The following is a 14,718-nucleotide window of genomic DNA, read 5'->3' on the forward strand; positions in this document are numbered from 1 at the left end:
GCAGGACTCTGCTTCCCTTTCTGAGGTTCAAGGATTCCTTATGTTTTAAAAGCAATGGAGTGGGGACTGAGGAGAAAGGTTGGTGGACACAGCACTTGCCATGCAAGGGTGGGGAGCTGAGTTTCACCCACAGAACATATGTAAAAATAATCTGGTTGTGGTGGCTCAACACTTGTCTTTCCAGAGTTTATGGAGGTAGAAATGGGGAGCTCTTTGGAGCTTGCTGACAATCAGACTACCCAGGCAGGACCAGGTCAATGAGAAACCCTGCCTCAAAAAATAAAGTAGATATTACCTGAGAAACAACATCCCTGCCCTCCACATTTATGCCTATGCATATTTGCATACACATATAAACACATGCACATACAACACAAATCAATAATAAAACATAAATAAAAGAGAACCACACACAGCAATGTCTACCGTTAATTTAGTTTTAAAAATTGCATTAAATATTTTGCGTTTTTTTCCTCTTTTGACTCCTAGCAACCCTACAAAGAAATACTGTTTTGTTTTGTTTTTTCCCAGTGAGGATTCTGAGCTTGAGGGTAGCTGGTCACCTGTCATAGCAGTCAGTCAGCATGACAGAATCAAGTGAGCATTCGATTCCAAGGGCCATGATGCCCCCCATTGCTGTACCATGCTGAGAGTCTTTGATCTGTCCTCCCAGTTCCACAGCACATCTACAAACACCAGGGCCAGAACCCTCTGATTCGGAGTTCACATTGTGCCCCTTAGAGCAAAAGCCAGTCTTTTCTGACAACTCCTCTTGTTGAGGGCATGACCCAACAGGAAAAACAACAGTGAGTATGAAGCCACTCTACTGGTTCTTCTTCTTCTTCAATGCCTGTTCAAGCTCACCGTGGGCATTCTATTCTTCCTACAGCCTATGATAGCATCACCCTGTCTCCTTCCACCGAGGACAGTTCCTACCGTGTTATGTCCCACGCTCCTTGACCTTCAGTTCCAGACCCTCCACCTCTCTGTACTCCAATCTTTGTTCCACTACCAGGTTACTGTTTCAGAGACAGCGCATGCACAGCAGATCCAGGGTCATGGGTAGAATGTCTGGGAACACTGTAGGTAGGTCTGCTCTCACTGACTCAGGGCTCTCAGGCTTCAGAAAGGCTAGGGAAACCTCCTAAGTATATAGCCCTAAGAACCAAACAACAACAATAAAAGAAACCCACAGAAAACTAGAACAGCAAAAACAACTCCAGGAAGGACAGCTCAGCTCTGAACTTCGGCGTTAGTGTCAAGTCTTGACTAATAATCTGAAAGATTTGACCCAGTTATTATAAGACAGTCTTGAAAATCCTGTATTGTTCTAGTAATTCAAAATCTTTAAACACAGTGTTTGGAGTAGGAGCATGCCCTATTAGTGGAGGCTTTATAGTCTAAAACAAACCACATATTTTGATCAAGTAGATGAGTTGGTTGCTAAGACTATTTTGAGAAAGGTCATGGTATTAATACATGTCTTCTGCAAAGGAGACTCAGCCATGCCCCAGAGTGGCTTGCAGTAAACTCAGAGGGATATTACCTAGGCCACCGAGGGACAAATCCCCGTGATGCACCAGTGTCCCGGAAAGCACATTTCCCTCAGTGAAGACACCACATGTCCTGCAGCAGGCGCAGGACAGGAATCAGCTGTTGGTGTGAGATAGCACCTGGCCTGCTGTGGGTCAAAAACTGTGCTGGTTTGGATGAGAATGTCCCCCATAGCCTCATAGATATGAATACTTGGTCACCAAAAGTAAAACTATTTGAAAAGATTAAGAGGTGTGGCTTTATTGGAGGAAGTATGTCCCTGAGGGTGGGCTTTGAGGTTCCAAAATAGTCCATTCCAAACTCTTCCTGCTGCCTGTGGATGTAGAACTCTCAGCTACTTTCTTCGTAAGACATCCATTTGCATGCTGCCTTGTCTCCCACATGACCACAATGGACTTAAACCTCTGAAACTATGAAAAGCCCCAATTAAATGTTTTTCTTTTAGGAAAGTTGCTATAGTCATGGTGTTTGTTCACCACCATAGAATACTAAGACAATATTTCACAATGTTAATCACACGACTGACCAGTTTCCAAACACAGTACCATAGTGTTCACTATAGGACCCTCTTTTCACTCTGTGGTCAACAAGTATGCTCTCTGATCTGAAGAGCAGTCAACAGACACTGGCAGAGATGTCCATCCTGGGAGACCAGAGCAGTACAGATAGACAGACATAGTCAACATTCTTTCCCTTTGCCGTCTTCCTTCTTCCAGAATCCCTTCCACACACACAAAATATGAGACAATAACATCTACCTATGTTACTGATGAAAATCAAAGGAGCTGTGAGTGCTGAGCTGAGAATCCTGTAGTTCAACTGCCATGTCCATAAGTCAAGGGGGATCCCTCCCTGTATTAAGGTGATGCTAGAAATGATGGCCTGGGCGGTGCATCACTCCACTTACCCACAAGAGAAGCTTCCCTGTAGCCACCTCCAGTACAAAACCAAGGAAACAAAAGCTCTGGCCCCTCTTACTCCAGAATCAGTTTGTACTCATCCTCCAGTCCACACTGCTTCTTAAAACAGACTTGTAACTTGTTTTAGCTGCCTTAACTCTAAAATATACTTTACAAACTCTATATTATTCAAACAAAAAGTGGAAAGCATACTGGGCTGCATAAGGATTCCATTTCTCTTTTCATTTGAAAGTTGAGTCTTTACAAATGTTTGTGACCCATAAAATTAACATAAGGCTATAGTGGATTTGGAGCAGAACTCAGTCTACTGGGTGGTTTTTTATAAAGACAGGAGGATTCAGATCACCAGTGATACAGAACGGAGGCCACATAGAGGTAGAGCAAAGACTGAAGTGATGTGTCCACAAGCCAAAGAAACCAGGGATTGCTCTCAAGCCACAGAAGTAGAAGACCTTTTAGCATCCCAGGAGAAAATGACCTGCCAATAAGGACTTCTAGCTCCTACCTCAAAATATGATCATTCTAAGCTTTCTGGGTTGTGGTTATTTGTGACAGGAATTGTGGGAAATGAATTAAGGAAGTGAATGCCTCTGGTTTTCAAATGGATAGGAAGGTAATAAACTACATATTCTCCCTTCCTTTCTACCTCTTCCAAACACTCGTCTCATCGGCCTTTAGTAGCCCTGCTTTGCTCATTGGGGTTGCAGCTGAAAGCATCATCTGAAGCAAATGAAGGGAGAAAATGGACTGAGCACTGGCTACAGGATGCACCTTGATTCACTTGCAGGACAGGAGCTTAGGTCAGGAAGATGGAGGAGTATGCACTGCAGCATTGAGTCTAGTCTAATATTTTTAAGCATAGAACCAGACAGAGGAGCTGCTTGCTTCTAGATGACAGCCTCCTGCAGAGGAATCCTCCACCAAGCCTGCACAGCATACGAGCTCACCTTGACTATGAAAGTCTTTAGCCATGTGTGAGGGTGTATGTGGAGACTTTCACAGCCTGCTAGACTCTGCCTGGAGATGTCACCTTATTAGATTATTTACCCTGTTTGGTTCCATTTCTTTTTTCTGTTTTGATCCATGACTTCCAAATACAGATGGGGAATTTTCTAGTCATTTTCTGCTAGTACCTAGTACCAAACAAAAACGACAATCTACTCACGAGTCTGACAGGCACTCCAATTCCCATTGACAGAGACAAGAAGCTAGGCTCACTCCTATTCAACAAATATTGAGCATCTTGGTGGGAGAAGCCCTTTTAGGTCTTTAAGGATTAACTTCTTTCTTGACAAATAAAATGTATGTGTGTACCACTGCAAGTGCATATGCACTTGTGCATGTTGTTAAGAAATGTGTATTTATAGTGGCATGGCTAAACTGAGCTAATATGTCCATTAGCCAACATACCTATTATGTTCTTATGAGAACACTTAAAGTCTATTATATCAATTTTCAAGAGCACAATCATTGTTATTAACTGCAGTAGCCATGCTGCCTAACAGGGCTTTTGAACCTATTCCTCTCAAATGAAATCCTGTATCCTTTGACTTCCCACCTACTCTTGATAGCCACTACTCTACAGGGAGCTTTATGTTCTTGTTCTCTACAGGGAAACAAAATCATGCAGTGACTAATCATCTTATCCCCTGTTCACTTCATGTGACATGTCAGAGAGGCTCATGCATGTTTGTCAGGAATAGAATGGCATCGTTTCTAAAGGCTGAAGAGTACTGATGTCACATCACATGAACCGTATTACCTTTCTCTGGCCATTTGCCGACAGACATGGGCTGACTCCATATATCTGCTACTATGACTGGAGTTCAGAAAATGATGAGGTGTAGATGCCTTGTAGGTATCCTAACTTCATTTTTTAAGATATATGTCCCATAGTGAAATTCTGGGTCACACAGCAGTCATATCTCTATATCTCTATCTATCTATCTATCTATCTATCTATCTATCTATCTATCTATCTATCTATCTACCTATCTATCTATCTACCTATCTATCTATCATCTATCTCTCTATATATATATATGTGTATATATATATATATATATATATATATATATTTTTTTTTGAGTATCCTCTTTAGTGTTATCCCTGGTTCCCTGGTGGCTGGACTAAATTTACCTCTTTACCACCAGTATGCAAGGAATCCATTTTCTTTACATCTTTGCACTATCTGTGACTTCCTTCCTTTTGATAACAGCCACGTGAGCCCGTTTCATTTTCTGGTGACACAGGGATGGTGACACACACACAAGATCTCCTTATACACGTTCAGTTCCAGTAGGACAACAGAGAACAATCAAGGCTGATACAGTATGAGTGACAAGGGATAAAGAGACAAACGGAAAGGAAAGGGACTGAGAGGGGTATGTGTGGAGGGTGAGGGTGACATTTTCCAGAGTGTCCACAGCCATCCACATTAAGCAGGTGATGTTTGCATAGGCCCTATAGGGAGAATTACTGAGACGGTCACCGCTGGACCCAGCACGTGCCAGGGACCTGAGGTGGAAGCGTGGCTGGCGCATCTGGGAAACCGAGAGGAAGAAGGGGCGGCTGCAGAGCAGTACATACAGAACAGTGGCTGTGATAACAGAAGGACCATTTGCTGGACCCTGTAAGGCAGAAGCATGCGCATTTCCCATGAGTACTTCAGAGACCCCCTAAGAGATGTGGAAGAGAGACCGTATATGGCTGTGAGGCCTTTGTAAGGTCATTGATCTGATATTGGTTTTCCTGCCTCTCAAAGGCCAAGGCTGTACCAGGGAAACAACTAAGCTTCCCCTGGCCACGAAAATTGATTCCTAGACATCTAAATATAGAACTTCTTGCAGGTAGAATGCTAACAGTGGGAATCCGCGTCTTTCCCACCTGGGCCTACTTTCCGTTTGCAGGGTCTGCAGAGGCTGCATGCATCTGTGCTGAGCTATTTGTAAGGTGGGATTCTCAAAGGTGGGCAAGGGAGCTGCAGAGAATGATATGCATGGTGGGTAGACCCATGGGAACACAGGGAGTCCTAAGCAACATGACACAGCCTCTTATGAATGGAGTGCCCTGCTTATGGAATGGGACATACAAAATTGCTGGATGTAAGAAAGTGGCAGAAGATTAATATCTTTTTGTTCTACATTAAGTAAAAATTTAAAAATAAGCATTTTCATTTCTAATTATTTCATATCATGCATGGTGTGCTCACTTCAATTTTCAACTCCGTTTACTTCATTTCTGCAAACCATCTGAGCCTGAGTAGCATCCATCCAGCAAGATTTCTGCCTAAATATGCAAGTGTGTGTGTGGGTATGTGTGTGCGTGCATATGTGCGTTTATTCCCTCTCTTCCTTTGTTCTTTCCCAGTACAAATATTATAGGTATTTTAGCAAAGACAGACGACAGATGTTTCTGATTTTCTTTTTCTTTGTTTCTGTTTTTCCTCTTTAAAGTCTTTCTGCTTCTCACTGAAGGAACCACAGGTTCCTAGATTCATACTGAAGAGCCATGGCTGGAACAATTATTGCTGAATACAGGATAATGGCATACATTTATTTTCTAAAATCCTGTGAACAATAGCCTTCCTGCTCACTCTTAGGTTTGCTCCCAGTAATTACATTACTAGTCAGTTAAAACACGTGTTAAGAGTGATCAAGGATTCAGAAAGCCTTCAGTGTGACCCTAGGCCACTCCTGGTCAAACATATGTTTCCTAGTATGCTGGGGGAGGGGATTCTAGGAAACACGTCTGGACTCCAAAGCCATGGTGACTCTGGATTCTAGATGCTCACAGTGGCTGCACTGTATACCATAGCCACACAGAGACTGTAGCATACCAGATGTTCAGAAGATGCTTGGTCTGTAAGCAAGTGAAGAATGAACAGACACTAACTATCCCCTCTCCAGGCACATTTCCAGGCAGTGCTCCTTGTTAATGAACAGAGGGGTCCCACAGTCACTGTACAAAACAGGCAGTCCTAACACAACACAGGGCAGACCTCACCAAGATTGGTCCTCGGAATCAAGAGCATAGCCTAGCACAAACTGTATGTCAATCAGAATGTTGCCAAGAGGCAAGTTTCATCCCCAGCTTTCCCCACCATGACTTCTTCACTATGTCTTGCAAGGGAGACCAGACAGCAAGAATGGCAGGCCTAGGTTCTTTCATTCCTCTTGGCCACATGGGTTTCTGTCCTCTCATTGAGGACAGGCCTGACTCTTCATAATGGAGTCCTTCTTACCTCTGCTGCAGGGACTCCCTCTGGCGGGCGGCAATGCAACACGATCATGCCTTCAATAGGCACCTCCCTGCCTTGTGGATCTTGTTCAAAGTTTTTCCGCAGATCTGCAAAGAAGCACAAGACAATGTGTATGCCACGTTGAGCTAGGACTGGTGTTACTCACACGCGGCCCCAATACAATAAAACAGCGAGCTTCGTGTCAAAAGTTAGATATACACAAATATGTCACTCTCTGACACTTCAGAGTCTCACTTTTCCAATACTCATAAATGCATCTGAAACATACCTTAACAAAACAGTTTCACCACCATATGGTTATGAAGGAAGAAAAACTATTAGGAGACAAGAAAAAAATTCTCATAATTTCATGAGTGTTTGCCAGCTTTATCTGTTCAACATCCAATGAAACACTTGGTCTAATAAATTACTGTCCTCAGCCATTATGAAGTTGAGATGCACATGATTTTTTTTTTTGTTCGCCAAAGAATACATTATTAATCTGTAACCTCTGTCATTCCTTTAACCCTCTGGGGAGCTGCAGAAGACAGTAATAGAGTGAGATCACCTATTAGTCTTTTTATTTGTAACAAGGGAGAAAGGGCCATCGCCAGTCACAACAAAAATCCATAACCTACCCAACCGGACATATAATTAAGAAATGCAAGGCCCTCTAGTCAAGCAGCCATGCTGGGTACGCCGGGCAGTGCCCTTCACACAGGGCTCCGGGCACTTTGCAAACAAGCCGCACTATTAACCTTTTACACAAGGAGAGGTGACACTTGCGGAGGTTAATTGGCTTGCCAGTGGTCACAGAACGCATCAGTGCCAGCGAGAGGGGAAAACTCATCTGCTTCCTGACACTCAGCCCGACTGCCAACCAGCGCGGCCCTGCTAGGAGAAGAGGCCAGTGCAGCCCTGCGAGCGCCAGCTTCATTTGCATAGCTTTCTCCTCTGCCTTTGTAAAGGGTAGGTAGCTGGCCCTGGCTCCTGGGGAGGTGTCAGCACAACCCTCTGATGCTCTTCCTGAACAAGGTAATTCTCCTGTCACCTGGATGCACAGGACAGCCGAGCCAAGGAAGGTTGTCTAGAATCCCTCCTCCATGAAAAGCATTGTCTCCTCCCTCCTCGACAACGTCTTCTTTCTTCAAATGGAGTATCTCAAATTATAGGCTGTGGATTTATTGATTTAATTTTCTTCGGTGCTTACAATCACATGAAATATGTCCTCTGTAAAGAGCAGAGCTCCAGAAACAGTTACATCTTTATAAATTGTATAAATACATTAAACTCACTTTTAGCAAGTCAAAAAACACTCGATGAATAACTAGTTCAGCCATGCACATATTCACTTCTCTCTGAATGCTTTCGCTCCCAGACATAAAAGGCATCTGTATATTCAGAGGGCTTTTCATTCTTTGCTGTCCAGAATTGAGTTCTAGAGGCAGCTTCCTTCTGTCCAAGGTCTTTAAATTGCCCTAGTGGCTCAGATCTCCTGACTCTCCGTGTAATGGACTCACAAAACTGCCAACAAAAGCAAGGCACAAAGGGAGTGAGTAAGTCCAGAGTAGGAAGTCTGTTTGAAGCACAATCCCACTACAGGACAGGTTTTGATGTCATTCAAGAGATTGCTGAGCTGAAACTCTTGTTCAAGAAGGGCCTCACTGCTCAGAATTATTTCAAAACTCATCTACAGGAATGAAAGGGAGTTCAACAGCCAAGATGCCAGGGTGGAAAGAGCTGTCAGGTGGATGGCATGATTACTGTGTTGTCCTCCTCATTGCTTCCCACCTCCTTGGTCAATTTACTTGCTGACAGGAATCTTATCCGGTGCTACCAAATGATCATCTGACTTTTGCTATCGTTAATTCTCTGTGTTTAATCAAGTAAGCCACAAAAATACAGCAACAGAAATTTCAATCCATTCTTCTGATAATGCTTCTTTTCTTTACCCAGCACAAATGAAAATGGTAATTGTGGTGTTTGAACAGGAATGGCTCCTATTGATGCATGTGTTTGAACGCTTGGCCCATAGTGAGTGGCACTATTAGGTGGGGTGGCAGATCTAGATGTAGAACTCTCAGCTCCTTCTCCAGTGCCATGTCTGCCTACACACCGCCATAAGGATAATGGTCTAAACCTGTGAAGCTGTAAGCCAGCCCCATTAAAATGTTTTCCTTTTTAAGAGTCACCTGTTCATGGTGACTCTTTACAGCAATAAAATCCTAACTATGACAGTAATAAATGACTACCCTTACTTTATGCTAACTGCATCAGCAGGCAGAAAGACAACCTCAATGAGGCCATTTTTCCTCCAATGAAATAGTCTTTACTAACACTGGATCTGTTTATTTCCTATAAAAAAGGTATTGGGGGATCTCTAGCAGATTTCATATGGAAGAATCAGATCCAAGTGAGGACCAAGTTATCCTGCTTTTGCATCCCAATAATACTTGGAATCACTTGAAGAGTCCATCAGGAAATGCATTATCATTCTCCAAGGTGCAGATAAAAAACTAAAGATAGAGGAACATGGGGGAAGGGCAGATAAAGTCTACAAGGATGAATCCATCAGTAATAACAGGTACCCCCCCATCAAGACCCAGATATCACTTTACATAAGAAAACCCTTGACTTTAGGTTTTTCTGGTTCAAACCCAAATATGGGGCTTGGCTTGTCCTCCCAAGGAGGTTGCATCTGTGAATATTAAAAAGGGGGAACCCACATATAGATCCCAACTAGTCCCTGAACATATTCAATATTACAGAAATAGACTCTTTGATACAGCAGCCAATGCCTCCTGTTCTATCTAGGACTCTCACTCCAGGCCATGCAAAGTAATTAGTTTCTGAATAGACATTCTAAGTAACAGCAGTTTTTCTAGATCTAGAAAGATACACACAGGGACCCACACAAGTTCTAATAATGGGCAAACTAGCTCCAGACATGTAACACAAATGGATTGCTGCACAAAATAAGGGAACTATAGAACTGATAGACCAGAAGGTCCAGAAGCAATATTCGTCTTTAAGAATTTCTAATTCAAGTTCTGTGTTATCAAAATGAAATAACTAAGAAGCTAAAATTGGGCATTGAGGATACATTAAAATTTGAGATCAAGCAATTGTGTTCGAATCTAGCATGGCACTATGAACACCTTCATTCAACAAATACCTTAAATTCTCTTTGCCTTAGTCTCTGCACCTGTAATAGGATAATAATTCATACTACATACAGCATTTTCTTTTTTCTTTTCCTTCCTTCCTTCCTTCCTTCCTTCCTTCCTTCCTTCCTTCCTTCCTTCCTTCTCTTTCTTTCTTAGAGATAGAGTTTCTCTGTAGCTTTGGAGCCTGCCATGGGGCTCACTCTATAGACAAGGTTGGGCTCGAACTCACAGAGATCCACCTATCTCTGCCTCCCGAATGCTGGGATTAAAGGCAGGAGCCATCATTGCCCAACATAGCTGTTTATTTTTAGAGTCAGGGTCTCATTATGTAGCCCTGTATCGTCTGTCATTCTCTTCATGGACCTGGATAACCTTGAACTCACAGAGACCCAGCTGCCTCTGCCTCCTGCTTTCTGAAACTAAAGGCATGTGTAACCAAACCTGGCTACAAATAGCTTTTATAAAGATTAAATATTAATACATAAACACCCTTCTCCAAGCACAATGGCCATACAACAGGGTTAAGGTCTTATATATTACTACATCCTGTGATAAAGCTATGATGATTAATATGGGATGATTTTATCATAAATCAGATACAAATTAATTATAAGGTGGAGCATTTTTCAGAGACACTCAAATAAAAGTATAATTTAGTACATGATAAATTAAGTGGTAAAAGGTATTAAAATGAGTCATTACCTTTCTGAAGAAAAAAATGTAGGTCTATGTCTTGTTTTACACTAAAATAAATGGCATAGTAATAAAAACATTTTAGCCGCAGTAATAAAATATATACAGAATCTTAAGAAAAGGGGGATTTCTTATAACTTGAAGAACAAGCCATCAAGAAAATGATTGACAGGTATTTAGTTAAAAATAAATTTATTTTTCCTAAAGCATTTTAAACAGAACACTGTGAAGTTAATGGCTTTAATAAGTTAAAAAATTTCTTATGAAGCACAATGGAAATTACAGATATGCTGGGATAAAATGACAAAGGGGTTGAAAACCATTTATAAAGAGAAGACACAAATGGCTAAAGATAAGCAATGGGGCAGTATCAACAGTTATTTCAGAAATGCTAGCTTAGCAACTATCAACATATCTCTTTCCTCTTCTAAGTGAAACAGTTTTATTTGTTTCTTTATTTTAATTCCCTGGTTAGAAATAAAATCTGGCTGCAATAGTCTTGAATAGTACTAGAAGAAAAGACCAGGTATATATGAAGAACAAGTTGTAAATGGATCAAATTATTTTTCAAGGTCCAATTATATGGAAATTATCTGATAAACAGATACATAATATGTGGCCTATAATAGAATATTATTTTTCAACAAAAGCAAAATACTAAATGCATGGTATGACATGGCTATAATTTAAATACACAATCCATATTAACTGAATATAGCTATTCACCAAAGGCTATATATTGTATGATTCCATTTATTTGAAATAGCCACAATAGGTGGTAATGTTGGAAAGTAAATAAATAGGTTAAGAGTCAGCTGGGGCTGAATTTGAGTGAGGGAAGAAGACTAATAATAACTGTTTGGTTAATATAAAAAACACCTAAAATTGCCCTAGATGATGGTTGTAGATCTGTGACTGTACTCACAACTATTGATTTCTATATTTAAGAGAATCGCATGTTCTATGGATATTGCAGTAACACTATAATTTTTAAAGTTTCACTGATACAACTCTATAATCCTACAAGTATAGCTATGAAAATGATTAGAGAACTATGTGGAGAAAAATGTGTGTAGGCTAAAATGCCTCAAACCCTCACTGAACCACAGGGAAAAATTTGAATCTTTAATGATGTGGTAGTAGTTAATATCATTTAATGCATTCATACAATGGAATATTATGCAGAAATGAAAGATTCGAAAGTCATGGTATTTAAGATTTAATTTATAGACAATGAACTGCTAAGCAATATAGCATAGTATCTCAATAATATATATATACATCTATTTTATAATATATATTTATTAATATTGGAGAAAAATCACCAGGCAAATATGTACTTGTTACAGAATATACCTACTTCCATATGATAGTACAAAATGAAAATTAAAACTCTTTCTTGAGTAGCCCTTCCCTTTATGAACATCAATGTTCAGAAAAATGTGCCACAGCCACTTTCTTTCACACTGTTGAGTAGGGACTGGACCCTGTCGAACAGTGAAGGTATTTTAGTGGAAGTGCCATGCAGCATCCTGGCCCACTTACTACAATGCTCTCACAGCAAAGGTAGACAGTACACAAGCAATTAAGAGGTAGAATGATGAGAAAGAGACAAAGAAGGAAGAGGGTCCTCAGAGGCAGCCCAGTGCCTGGAGGGAGGTTTCATTGAGAAGGATTCAAGCTGAAAGGGTGGATCTCACCATCTTACAGAATGCATGCTAGGCTGACCTGATAGTGTCTGGTTTTCACTGATTTAAATCGTGAATCTCCAGGGTTGGAGAGATGTCTCAGTCATCAAGTGCTTGGCTATGAAAGTGGGAGGACCTGAGTGCTGATCTGCAGAACCCACAGGAAATGCCAGGTATGGGGCACGAGCCAGGGACAGTGAGATGGAATGGAAGCCAGCAAACTAGCCTACACTGTTTGACAAAGTCCCAGGTCATCTAGAGAGCCTGTTTCCAATCAAAGTCAGAAGACACAGAAGGACCATGATCTGTGGCTATCCTCTGATTTCTACATATATGTATGTTTACAACCCATACATGCATGGATATACACACATACCCCACACACTCACTCACTTTCACTATTGCCTCCGTTTTAGCACTCTCTTTTTATGTTTTTATTTCTAATATCTAAAAAACATGCTTTCATTGCTACGTCTCTTGAATTGGGGAAGGATATTCTTCTGACATTTCTTCTATCAGTATTAATTGATGAGGCGGAGTCTGAATATATTTCTACCCTTTGATCTCATCATTAGTTGTGTATCAAATAATAATTATGTTATTATATACAAATAAAATTAACTGAACTACATATATGATGTACAACCTTGAATATTTTATTTTTTTTGTTTTTATTTTTTTAATTTATTTATTTATTAAAGATTTCTGTCTCTTCCCCACCACCGCCTCCCATTTCCCTCCCCCTCCCCCAATCAAGTCCCCCTCCTTCCACAGCCCGAAGAGCAATCAGGGTTCCCTGCCCTGTAGAAAGTCCAAGGAACCCCCACCTTAAATATTTTAGATGTGGTTAAAGAAGATAAAACTATCAGTTGTAAACAGTAAAATGTTTGAGACTAATCTCTGTTATAGAAGAAGCCCTAAACCAAAATTATTTAACATTTCAAACCTTTACTTCTCAATGATTATGGCTGCCATTAATTACTTTTAGTGTCTCTGCATTTGGCAACATTTCTGGGATGATCAGATACATTCATCCCTGCAAACACCAAACACTAGAAAAAACAAGCCCACCGTTTGCAGCGTCCCCACAACTTGTCTGGACTGTACACTGAGCCAGGAGTCAGGGCAGAAGAGCACCCTGTTTTTATGTTATTGCGTCTAGGTTCACTCTGACCACATCTATCAAAGAGAGAAGCTAAGATGACATAGCCTTCAAAACTCAGTGACCCGTGAATTCAAGCACTCCTCCAATTTTATTTTAGTGGTGGGGCTGGGGGAAAAGTTTTCGTCTGTTTTCACTTACTGTCGCATCTCTATATTTTGCTTTAGATGCAGGATGCCCCTTGCCCCAGGTTCATGTCTTTGAACACATCAACCCTAGCTGATGGTACTGTCTAGAAAGGATGTGAGATCTCCTAAAGGTGGAGCTTGAGAGTAAGAGCTCAAGTCTCTCTCTGCTTCCTAATTCCCCAGACTCAATTGGGCCTCAGTCACCATTCCTTCCTTGCCTTAAAATAGAGCTAAAATAAATCTATCTGTAGGCATTTTGTTCCAGTAAGGAAGGCAATACACCTTGGTACCTGGAATGGCATTTTCTGTCTCCTGATGAATATTTGTTAAATGACAGGATGAATTAATTAAGTTATTTATAAGTTTCCATTTCAGCCCTTGTCACTTGATAACGTTCTCAGAAGTGGAGAGGATGAAGAAAACATGGGCAGATGTGTTTAATAACACATCTTTAATAACAAGACTGTTATTAAAATGATGTACTTATCCACCGTCTTTTTCACATGTGTGTATGCACGTGACATTGCCATGTGTGACACCATCAGTATAAACCAAGTCACTGCATTTTCTGTTCCTGTGACTTTACCCTGCACTCTGTTACCCTGTCCATTTCTATAGCTGAATGTCAACAAGTTTCAAGATGACTAGAACCACAGTAAGAGGGGTAGGGAAGAGAAGCCGGAGGTGAGGAAGCCAGGCACGTGTCTTGTTTATAAATCATATAAATCAGCAATGAGTCATCCAGAGTCAGCTGCACCTGCCCCAAAGTGGCATATTTTAGGCTGGGCCATAGGACACAACAGCCACCTCTTCCTCACCCCATGCCCTATTTGGCCTTTTTCTCATTTTCCTTTCATGCTACTATGTTAGAAAAGTCATTGTAGCACACGAAAATCAATAAAAATTCAATTCCGAATAATAGTTCTCTGCTGCTCAGCAACACCAGGGACTTATCGGCTCATTCAATGTTCTGGCAGTTAATGCAATGAAATAAAAATAATTTACTCATTCAAACCAAATCAGCCAGTGAAAAATCATAGCCATTTTTTAATGGTCATAGCCGAAGCCATTTGTTAAGACGCAGGAGGATGACACGGTGTCCCATTAGTTGTCCAACTACACTGGTTTCAAATCGGGTTTGAAACTTTCCCACCCTGTTTTTTCAG

General features: G+C 41.1%; 1 protein-coding gene across 8 annotated transcripts in view; it reads right to left on the reverse strand.

Annotated features, from left to right (window-relative positions):
- The window catches only part of Unc5d (unc-5 netrin receptor D), a 517,885-nt gene that overhangs the window by 180,630 nt on the left and 322,537 nt on the right, over positions 1 to 14,718 (reverse strand). For all 8 annotated transcript variants that reach the window (XM_075986467.1, XM_075986466.1, XM_075986465.1 and 5 more), the window contains exon 4: positions 6,718 to 6,821. In XM_075986467.1, the coding sequence (XP_075842582.1) occupies positions 6,718 to 6,821 (104 nt within the window). The remainder of the gene's footprint in view (positions 1 to 6,717; positions 6,822 to 14,718) is intronic.

The sequence above is a fragment of the Microtus pennsylvanicus genome, chromosome 9, assembly GCF_037038515.1.
Source record: "Microtus pennsylvanicus isolate mMicPen1 chromosome 9, mMicPen1.hap1, whole genome shotgun sequence".
Classification (NCBI taxonomy): Eukaryota; Metazoa; Chordata; class Mammalia; order Rodentia; family Cricetidae; genus Microtus; species Microtus pennsylvanicus.